Genomic DNA, 12266 nt, shown 5'->3' on the forward strand with positions numbered 1-12266 from the left:
CTGCTGCACATAATCATATAATTCCCTTTCTGGCATATTCTCACTTAGTCGCCTGCTTAGTATTGATTTTTGAGATTGTATTGCTCTTTTTAAAGTCAAAATTCCCCTCCAGAAGTTTCCACCCTCCTTTAGCCAGTGTTCAGCCCTCAGGCAAATCTCTGACTGGTCAAATGTGGAAAACGTGGGGCTAAAGGTGCGTGGACTTTTGCCATCAGGGCCCCAACACTTTAGAACAATCAATCACTTTGAAGCGATCTGCCTGAGCAGTTCAGGCGAGGAGAATTAGCTCCATAAATCAACTCCCAAAACTGAGTTGTTCTTCCATGTCAGTTTTCTTTTTTTTTTTTTTTTTTTTATCTCATTTTGGCCCACTCTATATGCAACCTCTCTCTAACCTCTTTCTTTATATTTGGCTTCATTTTTACATTCACAGCAAAGACTCTTAGATCAGTATGTTAAAACAAAAAAGTCAAAAGTCAATTACAAAACGAAGAGCAACTCTACTGTGTCAGCTTGTCAATAAAGGTTGAGGACATTATATCAGCAGTTCTCACACTCACGTTGACAGATTCATGGCCGGCATATTTGACTCTGACCCGCGGCTCCTGCACTACATCAAGATTGGTCCCAGTCACTGTCAGGGTGGTGTGTCCGCTGTTTGAAGGAAAGGAATACATTAATTTCAAAAGAAATATCGGTCAAACCTGCACATACAAGGACGCTACACTCCAGGTAGGGCATATATGAGTACACACTGTCTTTTATCATACTTTAATTAGAGTGACGACCGCTGAGAGATCAATCACTTTAACCACCATTTTCCAGGAGAATCTGCATTAATGCAGGTTTGAGGAGGCATAGCTGGCTTGGTAGCTCGCTCTTTGTTATTGGGCAGAAGGAGCCAGATCAAACGGAGAACCAGCTGGCTGCTATTTTATATTCATCCATGACTGAGACTGGCATAGCATGAATACAGGTGCCGCTTGTTTACATATGTGCTAGATGTGATTAAAATAAACAACACTCCCTAATCTTTGCATAACCTGTGCTGCAGTGTGAGCTTAGTGAACTGTGCAAGTATGGAACTGTAAAATGGAAAAGGAGAAACGAGGTGGGAAAAATACAGGAAAAGAAATGAGGGAAAAAATGCAAAAAGAAACAAAAAAAAACTGGCCGGTCTTGTCAGCCTGACAGAGTGCCAATCCTTCTCTTCTCACACTTCAAAGGCTACCTAAGCTTGTAGGGCTGCATAGTGGGACTGCACATTCATGATGAGGGCTCTTGATTGCAGCTCCACAAAGCTCCTCCTGTCACCAGGCTGAGGGCCAGGGCATCTCTCTGAAGTCTAATCTGCAGGGACGTAGTGCTGTAGTGCTGGGTAATCCCAGCCGAACCCAAATTAAGGGCCATCTTTTATTTAGCAGCGTACCGGTAACTCACCTTTCAACTGTGATAGAGGTGTTTATGCACCAAGTTCCTTCAGATATTGTAATAATTTAGCTTTATTAAACTCACTAATGTCATGTAAATCACTGTAAAGTATTTCAATGAAATGTAGAGGAAGTCAATTTACCATTTTGAAACAGTTTTTTTTTTTCCGTATTAGACACCTTGTTGTGATGCAACGACCTCATCACTCTGTAACGCTGGCATTACTTACAGATTCCCTGGAAACATGATAATATCTACAGGGGAGGCAGTTGCAGGTTTCTCATATGATTAGATTCTCATTGAAAAATGTGCCTTATTAATGTAGAATCAAAGTATTGTTAGGTAAATATATGTAGTCAGTGGCCACTTAGGTTTCCCTGTACAATACATTCCTGGCATAACATTATTTATGGAGTTCATTATGTTCCGTCTTTAATGACACTGTCAGAAATTATTTAATTGAATGATATGCTTATTGTTGACGTCGCTGTTAAAGGTGCTGTTGTAGTGGACTTCATTATGTTGAGAGGTGTCTCTAATTTTTCTTTCCACCCTAAATTCATGCATGACGTGACAGATTATTAAAAACAACACTAAATATAGTGCGGCCCTGCACAATACTATCGCTGCGACCACAGTGCTACAATATAATTGAATTACCACCTCTATGGCTGTGAATAAAAACTGAACAATAGAAGCATCATAAAAAGTAGGCTTTATGGCATTTATATCCATCCTCCTGAGAAACATGCAATCAAAAGAGCCACATGTTTGTGAACTTGTGCATGGGATAGTTTAGGTTGATTATAAGACCGTTCTAATGAGATTCATTTGTAAAACTTAGAAATATACACTTAGAAAACAGTGCAACATGGAGAGCAGATCAAGCTCCCCTTCACACCTACTTCCGATCTAATCAGCCAGAGACCGGCCTGACCAAATTAGCAACATACAAGCTGCGATTTGCAGCCCCAGATCACTTCCTCTCAGTAATTGTGACACGTTGCTCTAATCAAAACTAACACCATACTCCTTCACCAGGATGAGAGAGCCCCGTACAACTCACAAATTCAACTGCAATTTGCAAGCAACAACTAACTTATTTGCAGCCGTCTTTTGTGAAACTCGCTCTGTTTGTTTGCGGACAGTGTGAAGTAACCGTAACAAAACTTAATTAATGCTGGAAGGAGCTGCAAACTCCACACGAGGGAATAAATCTGCAGGTTTTTGGTGCAGACATGTTGCCAGCATATCCAGAACTCCATTGCCTTGTGTTACCTTGTAATGCTCCACAGGGGTTCAATGCGTTGCACTGTGGGGTCTTCGATGTACTCAAATGCCAGACTTCCAGGAACTTTCGCCCGATCGACCCTCAAACTGACTTGCACCGGTCCAGCTCCGGTCACAGAGGGAGCCGAGAAGCACACAATCTCTGACATGGTCCTCCTGGTGGGGGCACCAGAAAAGGGGTTAATCATGTCTTTGATTGTGACTGCCCACTCACTGCTGGAGTGGCAAAAATCCTAGACTTCACGCAGTTATGAACCCTGCACATTACCATGAGGGGAGAGGATTCATTACAGCCTGTCCCATCTCCTCCTCTTTACAGACACATTAGAAATGGAACACTGTAATTAGACGGTTCTCTAGCTAATGGCTTCCTCACCTCACCCACCTGACTGCTACCATGTGAGGCATTTTGAACTTTAAATAGATATCTAAAAATACACAGAGAACAATACCTACTGCTGTGAGTTCCATCACCTGCTCACAAATCATTACCAAGGCTTTTAATTTAGGACGCAGGACAGATAATTGCATCTAAAGTGTGCTTTTTTTAAATGGCGACATCATACTGTGTTTGACAGAGATTTGAAAATTGGAGTTTGTGCAGAGGCAGTCACGCTTTAGAGTCTGTGAATCTGCAGAGTCTTAAAAGAATGTTAAGATCAGGAGGTTATACAGTTTGATCATCAGACTCACCTGTACAGCTCACACGTCTGATTACCAAAGTACACATTAACAGTGCTGCCAGCGCCCAGATTCTCCCCGACAATGGTGACCTTGGTGCCCCCAGATTCAGGCCCTCTGCCTGGGGTCAGCGCCAGCATTGTAGGGATCTGTGGAAGACCAGACTTCATTTATGTTTCATTCGACATAGATACAAACAGAGAATACATAGTGTTATTGGTTGTCTGATCCTGAGTATCCCCGTTCTTCCAGACTGGGCTCAGTAAGCCTTGGAAATTAAATGTTAACAACAAAACTGTTCAAGAAATATAGACCAAAGGGTAAATAGTTTAATGAATATGACCCCTATCAAAAGACATAAATATTACACAGCATCTTCAGAAAACAACAAGAACCTCCTCTACCATTCTTTTCATTAGCGATTGAAATAAAAAATAACGTATGTGAACAAACATTTGGAAATTCCTTCATAATAATGTTTTATACTCTCCTATGCTCAGCCTGTGCTGCCCTAAAATAAGTAGTGTCTTATTCGGTTTTCATCTCCTATTATTGATTGCATAATAAATCAAACTGGTTAGTTTTCACCTACGGTTACACTTTCAGTTTAATTCATTACGAACGCCTTAATGTTTTTGTTTGTTTTGGAACAAATGGACAAAGTGTTTCACTGTAAGAATTACCACAAATGAGTAGAGGTGGGAGGACTGCGCACGGAGCTCCGGTCTGCATTCGCCAACACACAGCTTAATTGGACCTGGTGCACTTCCTTTTGGAGCTGCAGCCATCTCACACACAATCCTGTCAAGACAACAAAAAAAAAAGCACAAATACAAAAAATGTGGGTGCACAAAAACACAGGCGTCATGCATACTTGTAATAACACCGGCCGGGCGTGCGCACACACAGAACAATCACTGCACGGTATCCCATTTGTTATGAACTCCACCGGTGGAAGATGGTCTGTGCCGGACACTGTGATTGAGGCGGACTTTCATAGAAGTTGTGGGTCAATACAGAGGGCCATCTTTCTTCCTAATGGGAAACCTATAACAGCAATATAACTCAAATGATAAACTATACCCCTCCCCATCTCCAGCACGATTGCTACCCACCATTACCTCCGGTTGCCATGACAACATGAGAGTTTCTTCGATAAATCAGTATTGCCTGTCAGGTCAATAAGATAGAGTACGCCATGAATAAGTCATTATAGCAACTGACCCCATGCTGAAATTAATGGTTGTAACAGCTGTAATGCCATGTTTCAAAGCACTGTGTGTGCCAAATGAACGGCACCGCCGAACGCACTGCTCTGCGCAAGAAACTCTTTCCCCCGATACAATAAGATCACCCAATGAATCGTCCCTGTCCAGCCCTCCTATTCATACATCACGTGAGTTTTCCAATTTTCTGCTGGCATGTTCTTTTCTTTTCCTTTTTTTTTTTCTTCTTTTTACAAGGATATAAATAAAGTCCCTGCAGCCAGAGCCCAATCGCATTACATGGCTGTGAGAGAAACACATGGCTAACAGATTGTCTCTCCAGTCAGCGACATGCAGCGCATTTCAATTACAGCTGCGCCGACAGCCTCATAACGACGACGACACAAAGACTGTCTCTTCCTTTGGCTCTGACTGCACCAGAGCAATGCAAAGCCTCACACACAATCCTTCAACCTGATGAGGCATCGCGGGGTATCCGGCTTATTCACACACTGCACAAGTGTCTTTGACAAAAACAGTGTGAGAGAGAGAGAGAGAGAGAGAGAGAGAGAGAGAGAGAGAGAGAGAGATTGCATGTGTTTACGTGTGTGTGTGTGTGTGTGTGTGTGTGTGTGTGTGTGTGTGTGTGTGTGTGTGTGTGTGTGTGTGTGTGTGTGTGTGTGTGTGTGTGTGTGTGTGTGTGTGTGTGTGTGTGTGACTCCGTGTCTGTGTAAGGTAGAGTATCGGTCCATGCGTGTCTGGGTAGGAGTCTCTCTTACTGTTCTGCAGTGATGTATCCCTTCTCCTGTGGGGTGCATTGCACTCCTGCCACCTCCACATTACCCTCCAGCTCAGAGAAGGACAGACCCAGGTTCAGGCCCTGGATGGTGACCAGTGTGCCCCCCTCTAGTGGCCCTGCCACTGGGCTCACCTACATTAGAAGGAAAGGGAAATGATAGTGACATAAAGTAAGATTTGAGGACTTTCTCCACCACTACGTGTTGTTTACCTGCCGACGACTCTGAAACCTGCAGTGTATTTACTATGACAAATATCGATTGGCAGCTTTAGTCCAAAAATACTATCCCTCAATATATATGACCTAAATCCTTAGAACAGTCCATGTAATCTCCATTTAATCTTAGGAGGCAAATGTTCAGTAAAGGTAGCCATGTCAGCGTGAAATACTCAACTTGCATACTGACTAGGTTTATTCCAAAAACCTTGACATTCAAAACAAATTTTAATGAATAAAGCAGTGAATAACAAAGCCCTGAGAAACCCATTCACACTCCTTTCCCGTGTAAAGTTAACCATCCCAGCAGGAAACCTTTGGACCCACAGAGCAGAACAGGAGCAATGCTGCAGCAACACTCGCTCCACTACCAAGCAGCCCTCGCTAGTTGATTCATTCTGCTGCTGCTCCTTCAGAAACAGTAATAATGTGACAGGGACATCAAAGGCTCCCCGCTCTTTGAAGTGGAAGAAGCCTTGCATCTCTGTGCCTGACCCACTGTGCCTCATTCAAGAGAATGAACAGGAGTTTGAGACTTAAAAGATCCATCACCACTTTCTAAACAGACTGGATTCGTTTAGCTGTCAAGCACTTAAGGTGCTCAGCTGGTGTGGAACAAAATGCAAGTCTCAGGTAAACAGACACCTGGATGGGAAACTGGAAGTTGTCTGCAGATAAAAATGTGTTTATTGTTGATATTTACAGTAAAGACCACTGTGTATATCTGACAGTGTGAGATGGGAAGCTGTTCTCTGATACAGTATTAGGGGACAGATATTTCAATACTTTACTCCCCGTATCTTCCAGTAAAGACCTGAACAGAGAGCAAGATTTGATTCCAGAAAGTAAAAACTTTTCATAATTTGAGTCATTATGCATTATGTATCGCAACAAATGTATTCTTTATGGGCCTTTGGAATCAGTAAGATTATGTAAGATTAAGAAATCTCTATTTCCACTTTACAGTACCACCCAACAATCCTGATTGGAAGTCTACCTATCAAAACTATTTTTTACTATCTCTACTTGCCGTCTTGGAGTGGAGTGAAGTTAAGTGTCCTTAGCCACCATAACAACCGAGTTCACCTTGGTTTCACTGCCAGTCATGCTTTGCACCCAAGTCTGGCTTTACAAGACAAACAAAACACCAAAAACAGGACTTTGCTAAGCGCAGCCTCCACCTTTTCAGCTTTTTTTTGCCAACTTCAGGACTTCTGAAATGCTGCTAGAAAAATGTAAAGCAATTTTGTGTTGACAGTGCCGGCTCTTGAAAGAAGGAAACAGCAAACACATCAGAGCCCTGTTGTTTTAATTGGCATGACAGTTCAAACTTATGAAATGAGTATAACTTTCCCCATTCTGCAGAAACGGCTTACTCCAAAAGTCAACCAACTACTTGGCTTTAAAGAATCTCACATCTTGTGTTTGCATAATTTGAATTCACTGTATGTTTAAACTTGACGGATCGACTGAATGACTCAGTGACAGGACGAGCCAACAGCCAAAGCAAACAACAGACCTCAGTAATGCGTGGGTTGGTGCACTTGACATTCCTGGCAGAAAGGTCCAGCCAGCGGCTCGCGTAAGGGGAGATGGGAGGACAGTGCTGCTTCATGGTGCACCGACCCTCGCCGCTGCACCAGCCGCACTGGAACTTCCTCTCCGCCCGCAGACACATGCCGCAGCTGTCCCGCTGGGCACTGCACTTGTAGAGGTGCACTGTAAAGGACAACACAGAAGCAACCTGGTCAGTTGTCACAATATCAAACAAGTAATTTTACATTCCAATACTGATGTTATCATAATACATATGATATTACTTCTATTAATATGATATCAAAGCAAAAAACACTACGTAATATATGCTCCAGAAAGAACAAAATTTGATCAATTTGATCAAACTGATCGACCAATCAGATCACATCCTTAAAAAGTTCATTTATTCAACTATTTTTAACAACACTGTACATTATGTATCAAAATTAGGAGATAATAAAGTATCATGGATTGACAAATGTTTATTTATAGGCAGGCAACAGGTGGAACATATTCCACTCTTTCTCTTAGAGATAAAACTTAAATGATAGCAGCTTCTGAGAACAGGTCATTCAGAGATGGGGTTGGATCGAGATCAGTATCATTTATGTATCATTCATACTTCTCAAAGCTTACTTTTTATGCAACGATGCATTTTTCTTTACAAATACAAGCTTCTGAGTTTTTGCCAGATAGTTTGTTTCTGTTCTCTTCCATAATATTCCCTGCTGTGCTGAAAAGTTGACTTTTTTTGTCCTGCCAAAAAAAACGCGGCTTTCCGCTTCGTGTGACAACTGGCTCCGGTCGGTAGAGGTTCATCTGCTGCTGATGCCGCTTCCGCTATGTTCTCCATCTGTATCCAACAATTCAGCATACAGAGCATGCAGGGAACAGCTTGTGGTACTTTGTCTGTGGCTCAGAGTCGCTGACTCCTTAACCTGCACCCAGCAGCCAGGATGTCAGAAAGCAGCCCACGTATCCGGGGATTGAGTGGGTCGGGGAAATCACTGCCATTATTATTTTTTTTATTAATAAGAAAAATAACAACTTTTTCAGACACCTGAATAACTGCCAGACCAGTGAAGCTACTTTAGCCACATGCAGAGACTTTTACATCATGTGATCGCCTCCTCTAATCAGCCTTTTTTGAGACCGCCGATCAAACCTATTAGAGCTGATATCGGCCGATCGTGATTGATGGTCGATTGATAGGAGCACCCTTAAAAAGATATGAAGGTTCACCTTTCAACCTTTCGGGCCGGAGAAGTGATTGGGGGCTCTTTGACAACACTCCCTGCTATTGTGAACTTTCTCTCAAGGCCCTTTGAGAGTGCTTGAAGTGCTCTCAATGACCCATCTATCCCCACTGTATTGAGTGCTTTACAGTGCTCAGGCCTGGCAGTGATGGATGACAGAGGCACCTTTAATCTTCTCGGGATTGTCGATGATGAAATTGCCGTTCCATACGATGGAGAGGTCCACCGCCAGGTCACTGATCTTCACACCCTCGTACATGTACTGAAACGCAGAAACAAAGAGTTAGAGAGGAAAGTCAAAGAGAGACAGAGGATACAGTAGGAAAAAAAGATACAGAGAGAGACAGAGTAGGGAAAAGAGAGGATGAAAGGGCAGCTGAGAGACGAGGCTTTTAACCATCTGTCATTTCTGCCATGGTTGTCTGCTCCTCTCCCTTTTGACATGTAGGGACGTAAACCCTGGCTGGGGTGGCCGTTGATCCACATCTGAAGAAAATGGCCTGTTCATTCATTGTCACAGAGTAGCAAGGTATGCTTTGAATTGAAATTTAGCCTGTGATTTGCATTGGGTCAAAAAAACAAAAATCATGTTTCCTCTTCACACCCAGAAGTTAGTGTTACCAAATCAAGTTTATCGATGAGGTCATGTAGTCATGGTTTCCATCCTTTTTTTTGTAACTTTTTATGCCGTACAATAATAATCCTTATCTTTCCCTCCGTTCTTACCTTCCACATCACTCTCATCTTTTCTCACATGCTTTGCACTTTTCCTCATCACTTTCACTTCCCCCTTCCTTAACTTTCTCCTCAGTATTCTCAACACCTCGGGCGGTATTCACTGATGCTGATGTACCCTATGTACCTTGCCTACACAGCATCCCAGCTGTCGGCCTCATTTGACAGCTGTGAGACTCCCACTGGGAGTGTTTGAGGTCATACCGAGCTGTTCTGGCACTGCACGCTGGTGCTGTTGAAGCGCAGCGCTGTGACACGGTGGCTGACACCCTGAACGTTCACCACACACTCATAGCCCCGCTGGCCCGACTGCGGCTGGGGAAGGTTTCGGGCCCGCAGGGTGATGGGCCGGACCTCGCCAGCCGGGATGAGAATTTGTCCAGAGTTAAGGAGCTGAGGGCAGTCCTGTGAAAGCAACATACAAAAACACATAATCTTACTATTTACAGTGAGCAAACATGCATTATTTTTTATGCTGTCCCTGCTGTTAAGTCTTAATGTCTTCCATAATACGTGGTATTTGCATAAAACGTTTCTCCACCACAGACTAGTTGAGCCGTTTATCCACAGTGCTTCTACAGTATATATGTATTTGTCTCTCTATTTGAACATGTGTACGTGCACTAATTCATGAGTCTGTTACATAAACAGGTACATCTAATGTAGCACGAGGATTAATAGGAGGAATAAATCACTAATCTAAATGTAACTTGCATGGACATGGTGCATGTTATATTTTCTTCTGCAGTAAATGATGTGTAAGATGTAGGACCATGCTCCATTGCAACTAACGTACTTTACCATTTTAGTTTATTAAAGACGATACATTTTGTCAGATTATTTAGGTGTTTTTTTTTATTATTACTTGAAATATTTTCTTTTTGCAGCATATTTGTAAACTGCTTTACAAGTTATTTTTATCACTTTAAGGGGTGTGGCTCAAGGAATCGCAGACACAGTTGGTCATTCACTTTGGCCCAAACTAAAATATCTGCCATGAAATTGGTGTCTAATTGGTCCCCTGAACATGAAGCTTCATCTAGCACCACTATTTTCACGTATCCAGTGAAATATCCAAAAATTTAAAATATTGGCAACACATTTTTGTCCAACTATTAATACAGAACTTTTTGATGATAAATTCTCATGATGTTTGTCATCTCTATAAACAGATATGTGCATATGAATGCAAAATCCAAAGGCAACGAAACAAGATGTTGCCACCTGAAGTGTTCTGCTTTCCGTTTGTAGTTTGTTGTCCGATTAGTTTTGTAAAACGACTGAATCACTACTGGATGGATTATCATGAAATTGGAAATAGACATTCATATTAATTTTGTATTACTTTGGCTTCCCTCTGACTTTTCAGCCATCATCCAGCCAAATGCTTGCATTCTAACATGTTAAAAACTGACATGCTGAACATGGTAAAGAGGATTGTATCCGCTTAGTATCAGCATATTAGCGTTGTTATTGTGAACATTTTGGCCTCCTGGCGTTACCTCCAACCCTCCCTGTCCTATACAGCCTCCCACAACTGCTGGCGAGGCTGTAAACTTCTAATTTGTTTTTGTAGTAGAACTATGTTTTTTTTTTTTTTTAATCCTGCGTTGTGCCTTTAAAGAAAAAGTACCACATGTCAACAAATAAATTGTGCTCTTGGAAGCAACATTTTAATTAGCTGCAGTATTTTCATGTTAATGTACCTCTGAGGCGTTGACTCTCCCCTCCTGGAAGGAACAGCTGCTTGGGTCATGCGTGCACAGGTTGCGATATTTACACCAGTGGCAGCGAAAAGTGCTGTTTACACAAGACAGACACCTGCAGGACAAAATTAACACATTACTGCATACTGTACACTTAAGTGTGTGACATTTTAACGACACCGCTTGCATCTTGAGATGCTTTACATTTACTCCGTGTGTAAGTCGTACCCATCATCTGCATAGTCCCGTCCTGGGTGCAGTCGATTGTAAAGGGGTGGCTGATTAAGGATCGTAACTTCCTGCTGAATTGAACTTGTCAGTCTGTTTTATGGAAAGATCTGATGTGTTCATTTTAATTGCAAGCAGCATGAATGTTTGCTGTAGATGACAATAGATTACCTTGAGCATTAGGCTTTGGCAGAGGAGTAATTGTTAAAGTGTCACTGGCATTTGAAGCAATCCTAAGCAGTGTAATAGAAAACATGTTGTACCAAGGATTTACAGTGTCCTTGTTCAATGCACAGCAACCCCAGCTTTTCATTTTATGATTCACTGATCTTTTTTACAGTTTGGTGCATTATGTCTTTCGCAAAAACAGTGCATTTTTTTGAAAACTCTGGATTATGTACAAAATTGGGACTGAAAGGAACAACTGAATATTTGATGGATTTTTTGATGGAAATTGTGCAACATCTTTGGCTCTGGTTCAGTCGTCTACAGCGGGCGGTCAGTTGTGGATTAAAGTCATGCTGAAAGTTGGACCAGATTTAATCACATTTTTGGTCAACAAACAGGGAGGCGATGGTGATACAACAGTGACGGGTGATGCACGACTGTTGATATACCAACAGAGCAACTAAAGAGATTAAAATTGAACATGCTCTTTTTTCCTTTGCTGACGTCATGGGCTTGGCTGTGTATAATAGAGAAGAGAAAAAGAAAAGAGATCCATGCACTGTGGCTGAGTTTGGTTATTCAATAAGATGAAACCATGAAGAATGTATAAAGCCAATAGGAGCACTCCAATACTGCAGCTCATAGCAAGTTGCAAATGCCAATACATCTAGCAGAGCGTCATTAAATTTTGATATTAATTAGCTGCCCGGGGCCTGTATGGACATAAAAATGTATGTGTGTGGGAAAGGAATTTAGCGGGTTGGGTATTAATAGAACTGGACTGGCAGGGTGCTGCAAACACTGGATAATTAATTATGGAGGGTAATGTGACGCTGAGGTGATGGTGGTGGCGGGGTGGAGAAGAGGTGCGGGGTTAGGAGTGTGTTTGGTCTGAAATATTAATCACAGGAGTACACGGGGTCACCCCGCAGCTAATGGAGGCCGTGTTGGTGTGGGGCGGATATGATGAGCTTCCAACTGTTTCTCTCTAATTGCTTAATACGGTTATATTGGG

General features: G+C 42.2%; 1 protein-coding gene across 4 annotated transcripts in view; it reads right to left on the reverse strand.

Moving 5' to 3' along the window:
- Positions 1-12266, reverse strand: part of LOC138616692 (plexin-A2-like) — a 73747-nt gene that overhangs the window by 15407 nt on the left and 46074 nt on the right. For 3 of the 4 annotated variants that reach the window (XM_069691201.1, XM_069691203.1, XM_069691202.1), the window contains exons 9-17: positions 10856-10970; positions 9354-9554; positions 8580-8676; positions 7142-7341; positions 5387-5538; positions 4086-4203; positions 3415-3551; positions 2710-2877; positions 561-654 (exon numbers count right to left, since the gene is read on the reverse strand). In XM_069691201.1, the coding sequence (XP_069547302.1) occupies positions 561-654; positions 2710-2877; positions 3415-3551; positions 4086-4203; positions 5387-5538; positions 7142-7341; positions 8580-8676; positions 9354-9554; positions 10856-10970 (1282 nt within the window). Of the gene's footprint in view, positions 1-560; positions 655-2709; positions 2878-3414; positions 3552-4085; positions 4204-5386; positions 5539-7141; positions 7342-8579; positions 8677-9276; positions 9555-10855; positions 10971-12266 lie in introns of those variants that run through there. The other variant, XR_011310608.1, reaches the window with a different exon arrangement.

Source organism: Brachyistius frenatus, unplaced genomic scaffold, assembly GCF_029030835.1.
Source record: "Brachyistius frenatus isolate BFR_SWC_R1_liver_20210118 unplaced genomic scaffold, ASM2903083v1 Contig_10, whole genome shotgun sequence".
NCBI classification, from domain to species: domain Eukaryota; kingdom Metazoa; phylum Chordata; class Actinopteri; family Embiotocidae; genus Brachyistius; species Brachyistius frenatus.